Source organism: Arachis hypogaea, chromosome 13 (genome assembly GCF_003086295.3).
Source record: "Arachis hypogaea cultivar Tifrunner chromosome 13, arahy.Tifrunner.gnm2.J5K5, whole genome shotgun sequence".
Lineage (NCBI taxonomy): Eukaryota > Viridiplantae > Streptophyta > Magnoliopsida > Fabales > Fabaceae > Arachis > Arachis hypogaea.
In genome coordinates, this window is record NC_092048.1 from 12,111,906 (window position 1) to 12,122,248 (window position 10,343).

General features: G+C 38.4%; 1 protein-coding gene across 1 annotated transcript; it reads left to right on the top strand.

Annotated features, from left to right (window-relative positions):
* Positions 1 to 4,738: 4,738 nt before the first annotated feature.
* On the top strand, positions 4,739 to 9,487 carry LOC112732666 (pentatricopeptide repeat-containing protein At4g01570-like). The gene is made up of 4 exons (XM_072210552.1): positions 4,739 to 4,750; positions 5,272 to 5,471; positions 5,590 to 6,845; positions 8,343 to 9,487. Exons 1-4 carry the CDS (start codon positions 4,739 to 4,741, stop codon positions 9,485 to 9,487), a joined length of 2,613 nt encoding a protein of 870 aa, XP_072066653.1.
* The last annotated feature ends 856 nt before the right edge of the window (positions 9,488 to 10,343 follow it).

Here is a 10,343-nt window from a genome sequence, read left to right on the forward strand (position 1 = left end):
TTGATGGTTTTAGTGGCTAAGAGAAGGGGGGGTTGAATCTTAGCCCCCTTTTCGCTTGCTAACACTTGCTGGACTTAGAGGAGACTTTTCTGTTTTTAGCTCATCACTTCACACGAGACTATTTTTCTTTTGTCTCGTCCCTAGCCACGAGACTTTTCTTTTTGTCTCGTCACTTGGCACGAGATATTTTTGGTTTTTGCTCCTGTGCAGCGGAAACAGAAATGTAGTAGAGAAGAGAAGAAGATTACACACAGATATATCCTGGTTCAGCTGCTAAGTGCAGTGCAGCCTACATCCAGTCTCCATCACAAATATGATGGAATTTCACTATAATCAATCTGATTACAAACTGTAAAGTGCTAACCCAACTTACAAAGGGATTCCCACAGAATCATGAAACACAACATAGATGAACAAAGGAACTCTAAGACATCTATGGCTTTTTCTTTTAATTTTACACTCTTTGTCTTTTTCCGCTCTATGGCTTTTTCATACAAACCTCATTGTTTGCCTTTTTCCATGAGACTCAAGACATGACAAAATTAAACAGAAAAATACAAAACAGAATACATTGAAGGAGAAGAAAATCTGTAAGCTTAGGTAGCTATGAGAATCTTGTGCCTTGCACTCTCACTGCTTACTTCTAACTCCTTGCTCCAAACAGTGGTTGTTCACTCTTTTTATAGAAGAGGGAAGCCTCCACACTTGAAGCCAAAAACCCAAGCCAACTTCTTCTTCCTTCAAGAAACCGGTTCGGCCACACAGAGAGAGAAGAGATAACCATGCAATAACCAACATGCAATTACCTCTAGTCCTTCCTTGGTCATCACTCTTCATCAATCCGAGCTCTCCATCCTTGGCTTGCTCTCCAAGATGGATTTCTGGCCCTTGATGCTTCATGATGATGATGACTTCATCTGCTTCAATCTCTACCTCTACCATCACTTCGCCACTCTAGCTACTTCCTGTGGTGGTTGAGCAGAATCAAAGACAAGCCATCTCCTCCAAGAATCTCACCTTGCTGGCCGAATCTTCTTCTTCATTTTTTGAGCATGAAGAGCTCAAGATTATCTCACCAAATCTATCCATATTTAGTGATAATCTCAGCCACAACTCATTTTTATTTTAGTATGTTTTCTTGCCATCATTAGCTTGATGGTCTTGATGCATGCAGCTTCTTCTTTCTTTTGGTAGTTGAACATAGCTTCCATTGTTTCCTGGACAATGACCGAAGAAGAAGAAAGAGATGAGAGAGAATGTAGAGTTAAAGTAAAAGCAACTAGTTGTAATGAAACAAATTAATGTGAATTGCTTTTTCTTCCCTTGCTTGAGTGGCGTGTTGCATTGATCACATCAATCATGTCACCCATATTCTCTCACTTATGTTTCCAATGCTTGCATATTAAAATTTGAAATCCATCCCAAAGAAAAGAATGGAATCCGTTGGAAAGCATGAGGCAAGTGATAACATTTGCTTTCCTGATGCATTTTGGATTCGGATCATGCATGGAAACATTCATCAAAATTAAAATTGGGCTTGGTAGAAACAATATTGATTTTGGCCCAATAATATTTTGATTCAGACTAAGTATTGGATCACTTAGCAAAGATTTATAATTGGGCTTGTAACCACAAGCATTAAGTCTGGCCCAACACAAGATCAATAATTCAGCCAAACTTCATTGATTAATATTTGAACCAATGCTAAGCAAAAATTCACACTTGGGGCTTGTAATCATTTATATTTTATTTTCGGCCCAATTAAAAACCTGCACAGCAAAATTAATTTAATTCATATATCAATCAAAATTGGATTAATAATTTTGCTGTTAATAATGTTTGATCATCATCAATTTAATTTAGAGTTTTCCTAACTCATCAAAAACAAAACTAAGAAATCATACCCGCCAAACTTGGTGATGTGGGGAGGAAGATAACAGTAAAGAGGAGCTCAATGGTGTTTCTTGCAACATCAAAAGCTTCCTTTGTTGTTCGTTGAGAGGTGAAGCTTCTGATTGGAATATGATAGCAAATGGGATTGGTAAAATAATATCAGAGGCTGAACAAGGGGGAGGAGTGAAAATAGGAGCCAAGCTTTCATTGTCTCCAACAGGAAATTCAAGGCCCTTTGATTTCAAACTCCGCTTAAAAGAAGAGTAATAATGGTCAAGGCACCTTCTAAAACAACAATAAGGCACATACCGTGCATGGGTTTATGTGTCGAATGAGTGCAGTGTTAAGGAGCTTTTGCTTGCCCTCATCAAGTGTTTGATGCATAACGGTGAACACTCTAGAGTCTCTAGCTTGAGTGTGGATGAACTGAAGCTAATGGTGCGACAATTCTTGACCAAGAAAAGGTATCTGGTAGTCCTTGAATACCTTGGAAAACTCAAGATTGGGATGAGATACAAGATGCTTTTCCAAACCACAATGCGGCATGGATCGCTATGCTTTTCCAAACCACAATGACTTTCCTCCCAGTGAGTGGACATGGCTTCTTAACTTGTTCAAATTGGTTCGGGTACTGGATCTTGGAAAAAACAGTTGCAGCAATGTCCCTTCCAACTTGGACTTATTTATCCATTTAAGGTATTTAAGAATATGCCCAAAAACTGATTCCTTCAACGTTCCGGATTCTATATGCGCACTTCAAAATTTACAAACTCTCCACATATACGCTTTATATCCCTGAAGAACTCTGGTCTTTGATTTCCCTGAGACAAGTAAAAGTTGTGATACCCTCCCCTGCATTGTATCTTGCGCTACAAAATTTAGAAATGAAGGATGGATGTGAGCTCATTGTCGAATAGTAGTAACTATAGTTGAGTTTGAATCAAAATATATGTACTATAAATTCTTCATACATTATCATCTACTGAGTCATTATTCTTCTAGACGAGTATTGCTCTTCAGTTTGTTTCATCCACTGAGTCATTGCTAATGTTTTCAGATTTGTTCCGTTATGCCACTAGTTGTGAGAAGTGAGAACAATTGGGAGTTATTTGTGTTAATAGATCATTGTTGCTCCATCCGGTTTTGGAGCTTTTAATCTAAGATTATTACATTGAAATTATCGGGTGGGTCATTTCACTTGGCCTCGTCAGGTGTCTATACATTCGTTGGGACTTGGGAGGTCTCATTACGTGGGGACACCTTGACTTAATCGGGTTTGGAATTCGCTGGGTCGGAAGTGTATCAAGTGGGTCTTTGGTTCTAATTGTGTTGGGCTAGAACATATTATGATGATGTGTTACAATAATAATATTAATATTGGATGTCTCATTCTATAATATAATTTTGTGTATATAATTAGATAATTTCATATAAAAAATTATGATATATATTGATGTCAACTTAATTATAGATAATAATCTCTTTTATACTATAGATCTAGTATTAATGTAACAAGTTTATTAAAACAAAAATCTTGTAAATTTAGGTATAATAGCTCATTATAACAATATATTCTTCTTTTCTATATATTATAATGAAAGTGAAGCTTCACATTTAATTTATAGCTTGTCAACAATTTTATATCTATGTATATGCCATAATTTAATCAACGACTTCTATCGGAAGAACAAAGTTTAAATTTATGATCTAGAAAATTATGGTAGCAATCAGTAACTAATAACTAACCAAGGTTATGTGTTGTTTGTTGCAAGCATATATAAATAGGCGACCACTCTGATAAACATATCAAAAATGTCTTTTTTTAAAGACAGTATACGTGTTACATTACTATTGGACAAAATATTAAACTGGTCAATAAAATATTTTGAATAAATCAAAATAAAATCAATTTATTATAATTATCATATCCGATTCAATCCGATCGGTTTACATAATCTGAACCAAATCATATTTAAATTTTTTATGAAAATGACAAATATATCCTTAATTTTTATTTGGCAAACATTTAAATCTATAAAAATGTAAAATTACAATTAAATCCTTAAAAAAATAAAACCTAACCCTAGACTCTTGCTAACCCAAACCCAAGCCCAAGCCAAGGCAAACCCAATCTCAATGGCTCACCAATCTCTCAATCTAACCCCAAAAAAGCCCTACCCTTTCACTACCCACCCCACCCAGTAAGAACTTCATTCTCGTTCTCCTCTCTTAGTAGCAATCTAATGAAAGCTAGAAATCAATTTCATAAGAGCTTCATTCATATAGTGCGTTATCCTCTCCTTTTTCTCGCGAAGTCAATTGTGTGAGGGCGCAAACCACTTCTTTGGAATCCTCACCGCCGTGGTGCTCCCCCTCCGTCAATTCCAGTAGTCTCGTCATCCCCATTGTTGTATCCATCACTGAGCCACTTCCCCGCCCTTCCTCCATGATTGCGCGCACCACTTCATTAGGTTTGCTAATCCCTCTTCCAATTTGGTTGAGTTTTCTTCTTGGTTTCACTTTTCAGTTTAGCTCAGATTGATGTTTTTCTTCTTGATTGGGTATATATAGTCAAGAATCAGATTTGGAATTATAAAACGACGTAGTTTGGTGGATTGAAGAAAAGGGCAAAAAAGGAAAAGACTCGGACCAGTTTATTTAAACCAGCTAGGTCAAACCGGATTTAAAGTATCTAGTTTAAAAATAAATTTTATTAACCGGTTTTATAAAACACCAATCATAAAGTGACACGTCAGTAACTTTAAAAAAAGTTGTTTTTGTCAACTTTATGTGAGTCTCCCCCATATAAATAATTAGAAGAGATGCATTGAAGATGTGAATGAAAATGGAAAGAAAGGTTGATTCTCATTGAGTAATACAATTTTAAGTGACGAATAGTCGAATATGGTAAAAATTGGGGCAGTTGACTTCATGTGAATTTGATAGTTGAGAGCCGTTAGATAAAAATTTAATTAAATAAGTTAAATTATTTAACAACTCTCAATTATCAACTTCACGTGAAGTCGACTATACCCGAGTTTTTACCAAAAAACATATATACAACTATACAAGTGAGCTAAGAGCAACTAAAATCAAGTTGGAAGAGTCAGTTTAAGTAAGTACCAGCGATTCAAATCTCGTTATGCAGTAATTTATTAATCATTAAATGGAATTTTCATTCAGTGAGGGAACAGTCTTTCGTTGTTTGCTTTCAATTTGGTTCGTTTTTTGGTTTTGCCATAAAAAAAAGTAAAAAACCTTGAACTAAACCAAATCGAACCGGTAAATAACCCTAAATCACAAAAATACCCTTGCGTATTATAATCCCTAGCGTCTCCATTAAAAGTCAAAACTGCCTAGCTCTCCTCCACTCTCCAGTCTTCGCCGGCGAGCCCCAGTGGCTCCAGTGCCCTCACTCCTTTCCATTTTTTGCTGCTATCGAGCCAGCAGGTAGCAGCATCTTCACCCCTGCGCCATCGCGTCGAGCCCCTTTGCCCTCCATTGTCGAGCCCCTGTATCGTCGTCCCCTGCGCCGTCGTCGTGTCGAGCCCCGTCCAGCCGTCGTCGTGTCGAGCCCCGTCCAGCCATCTTCGTCCAGCGCCTTTCCCTCTCTGGCAGCCACCGCGTCTTCCTCCACTCCTCTCTGCACTCTGCCACTCTCTGTCTGCATCATCAAGAATGGAGCCTCTGACTCAGGTGGCAAAGAAACCGTGCATCAAAAAAACTGGGAGACATTCTCATTGTGGCCTCTATCACCAAAGCCCTCTCCGAATCAGGAGGAACACGCAACCTCTCTCCCTCTCTCAAACTCACACATTCCATCATCCTCAACGTCCTCTCCAACCCCTCTCTCCACCCTTCCAACAAGCTTCATTTCTTCCTCTGGTCTCGTTCCCATTCCTCCTCCCCTCCGCCCTCTGTCGCTGCCTACACCACCCTCTTCTGCACTCTCTCCCACCCTGCCCACCTCCACCATGTCCCGGCCCTCCTCCATTCCCTCAATCAAGACTCCCTCCTTCTTGATTCCCACTCTTTCAAGCTTCTCCTCAATGCCTCCATCCTCTCTTTTAACTTTGATTTGGCTCTACAACTCTTGGATTACATGCAAGATCTTGGCAGCAACCTGCAACCTCACATCTATAGCTCTGTCCTCGTTGCTCTCATTAGGAAGAACCAAGTCCCATTGGCTTTGTCCATCTTTTTCAAGCTTCTTGATTCTACTACTGATGGTTTTGATTCCAATACAACCAATGAATTGTTGGTTTCTCTTAGGAAAGCAAGCATGAAGGTGGAGTTCAAACAAGTTTTTGATAGGCTTAGAGAGAAGAAAGGTTTTTATTTTGATACTTGGGGCTACAACATTTGCATCTATGCATTTGGTTGTTGGGGTGATCTTGGTGCTTCTTTGACCCTCTTCAAGGAGATGAAGCTGAAGGAGAAAGAGAAGGAGTTATTGGATTATGGTTCCTGCGGCCACACTTGTTCTCCTGTTGAACTTGATTTGTGCACTTATAACAGTCTCATTAGTGTGCTTTGTAAGGTTGGCAGAGTCAATGATGCACTTAAAGTGTTTCAAGAGCTTAAAGAAGGATCTGGCCATGAACCTGATGAGTTCACTTATAGGATCCTTGTGCAAGGTTGTTCCAAGACTTACAGAGTACATGATGCCACCATGATTTTCAATGAGATGCAGAATAATAGATTTCGCCCGGATCCTGTTATTTATAATTCTATGCTTGATGGACTCTTCAAGGCTAGAAAGGTTACAGAAGCTTGCCAACTGTTTGAGAAAATGGTTGAAGAAGGCACGAAGGCATCTTGCTGGACATATAACATTCTGGTTGATGGCTTGCTTAAAAATGGGAGACCTAAAGCTGCATATACTCTCTTCTGCGACCTCAAGAAGAAAGGCCAGTTCGTCGATGGGGTTACTGACGTTAGGATTTTTGCTAGTAAAAAATTTTATAAAAATAGTCGCGTTGTAGATATAGATTCTAAACCAACAGAAATCCCTTCGTACAAACGTTTTGGTTGTCACAAGTAACAAACCCCTTAAAAATTGTTAACCGAGTATTCAAACCTCGGGTCGTCTTCTCAAGGAACTGCAAGAAAGTATGTTCTTATTATTGGCTATAAAGGTTGTAATCGGAGTTTAGAAGGTGAGAGGCTAGTGATTTAAATGACAAGTAAAGTAAATGGCAATTAAAATAAATAAAACTGTAAAGCAAACTTTTGGCAAGGTAAGAGAAATTGGAAGTCCAACTTAGTTATCTCTCTCAACAATAATGAAAGTTGAATCTAAATTCCACTTAGTCAACCTTTAAGGCAAAGAAAAGTCAAGGGACTAATTAGTTTGACCTTCGAATCCTATTTATTTCCTAAGAAAAAGTTGGGATTATTGAAGTTCAGTTCAATTAGCAAGATAACGATTATCAATTATGCTGCGTTGGTGACTGTTGAGTTACTAATTTCTTAACCAAGACCAAAAAGGGAAAAGTAAATTGCTGGAATAAGAATATCCTTAGATGGAAGCCAATAGGAACATGAATTAAAGAGAGCAATCATAAACTGGAATACCTCAAATATCATTAATTCAAATAACAATTTGTAACATGGAATAATTCATAAATTAAATTATAAAAGTAAATAATCAACTCAAGTGCTGGAATAAATACATAAAAGTGAAAAGGGAAGTTTAAAACAAAGAAACATAAAACCTGGATCGAGAGTCACTCTTACAAACTAAGAGAAGTCCTAAATCCTAAGAGAGAGAGAGGAGAGAACCTCTCTCAAGACTAAATCTAAATCATGGGAAGTAACAAAAGATGCGAGTTCTCTTTGAATGGATGCATTCCTACACTTTATAGCCTCTAATCTGTGTGTTCTGTACTTGGATCTGGGCCAAAAGGGCTTCAGAAATCGCTGGGGGCGTATTCTGTGAATTCTGGTACGTGGCCTCTGTCACGCGTCCGCGTGGGTCACAGGGTCGCGTCATTCGGAGCATTTCCTTGCCACGCGGTCGCGTCAGTCACGCGTCCGCGTCATATACGTTCTGCTTAAGGCACGCAGTCGCGTCAGTCATGCGGCCGCGTCGCTGCTTCTTTGCTTCTGGCACGCGATCGCGTCAGTCATGCGATCGCGTGGATGCCAGTTCCTTCAGGAACTCCGTTTCGCACTTCCCTTCCATTTTTGTACGTTTCCTTTTCCATCCTTTAAGTCATTCTGCCTTAGAAAATCTGAAACTACTCAACACACTAATCACGGCATCGAATGGAAATAAAGGTAATTAAAATAATTAATTTTAAAGCTTAGGAAACATGTTTTTCACATACATCACATAATAAGGAAGGGAGAGTAAAACCATGCAATTAATATGAATAAGTGGGTGAAGGATTGAATAAATCACTCAAACTAAGCACAAAATAACTCATGAAATATGGGTTTATCAGTTACTTACAGCATCATTGTGCTGCAATTTTGTCGAAAGGGTCAACTTGAGGAGGCACTACAATTGGTGGAAGAGATGGAAAGCAGAGGTTTTGTTGTTGATCTCACTACGATAACATCGCTCTTGATTAGCATTCATAGACATGGTCGCTGGGTTTGGACGGACAGGCTTATGAGGCATGTGAGGGAGAGTGATCTGGTGCTTAGTGTTCTCAAGTGGAAAGTTGGAATGGAGGCTTCTTTGAAGAACCCAAAGAGCAAGAGAAAGAATTATTCGCCAATGTTCCCTTCCAAAGGAGACTTTAGTGACGTCATGAGCTTCATAACTAATGCTCAGGACGTCACCCTTGATTCACAGCACGATTCGGATTTTCAAGACAAGGAGAGTTCCGGTAACAAATTTGATGAGTGGTCATCATCCCCACACTTGGATAAATTGGCCAAGTCCTTGCTTAGCACTTCCCAGCTGTTTACTCCTTCTCGTGCTCAAAGAGTTCAAGAAAAGGGGCCAGATTCTTTTGATATTGATATGGTGAATACTTTCTTGTCTATATTCCTGGCCAAGGGAAAGTTGAGCTTGGCTTGCAAGTTATTTGAAATTTTCACTGATGCAGGTGTGGATCCTGTGAGTTACACTTTTAATTCTATGATGAGCTCCTTTGTCAAAAGGGGTTATTTCACTGAAGCTTTGGCTATCCTGAACCAAATGGGAGAAAACCTTTGCCCAACTGATATAGCAACATACAATATGATAATTCAAAGTTTAGGAAAGATGGGAAGAGCAGATCTGACCAGTGCTATTCTTGATAGGCTGCTGAAGCAAGGTGGCTATCTCGATGTAGATATGTATAACACACTTATCAATGTTCTTGAAAAGGCAGGCCGAATTGATGAGGCCAACAACTTCTTTGAGCAAATGAAGAGCAGTGGGATAAATCCCGATGTTGTCACATATAATACGTTAATTGAAAGTCACAGCAAGGCAAGACGGTTGAAGGATGCGTATAAGTTCTTGAAAATGATGTTGGATGCTGGGTGTCCTCCTAACCATGTAACGGACATGACATTGGATTATCTGGGAAAGGAAATCGATAAAATGAGATACCAAAAGGCATCAATTTTGAGTTTAATAGATGACGCTTCTTGAATGTAGTTCTCCTTTTTGGTGTTTTACCCCTTCTTTGATCACAGGCAGTGTGCTTTGTTGTTGTTGATGAGTTTGGAAAACTCTAATTTAAATTGATGATGATAAAATATTATTAACAGCAAAATTATTAATTTATTTTTGATTAAAGTATATTAATTATAATAATGTTTGCTGTGCAGATTCCTTTATGGGCCGAACAGAACAAAAAATATTAAAGCAAGTCCATTGGAATAATTTTCATTCAGCCTTGATGTTAAACCATTGTGATCATAAAGACTGAAACAATGTTTTGTTTTTATTGGGCCAAATTGATCCATTATTGGTACAAGCCCAAGTTAATCATATTTTGCTATTCCCCCAATGCATGATCTGAAAATAATCCATCAGGAAAGCAAATGTTGCTATTTGCCCTATGTCTTCAACGGATCTCTTCTTTAAGCATGAGATGGAACTCAAAGTTTTATTGAGAAGAATTAATACATGCATTAGAAACATAAATAAGAGAGAGAGTATGAGTGACATGATTGATTTGCTTTGTGATGCACGCCACTCAAGCAAGGGAAGTAAAAGCAACTTTTTCCACTTAATTTGTTTAATTCATTTAATTGCTTCTCTTCCATTTATTTTTTCTCTTTCATTCATTCTTTCTTTCCTCTCTTTCGGACAATACCCAGAAAACCATGGAAGCTACATTGAGCTACCGAAAAGAAGGAAAGGCACGTCTAAAGACCATCTCAATGATGGCAAGAAAACATAAAAAAAAATGCAGTGGCTAAGATCTTTAAACCATGAAAGGAAAGATATGGTGATGAGATCTCAGCCTCTCCATACCAAAAATGGTTAAGGAGATTCGGCC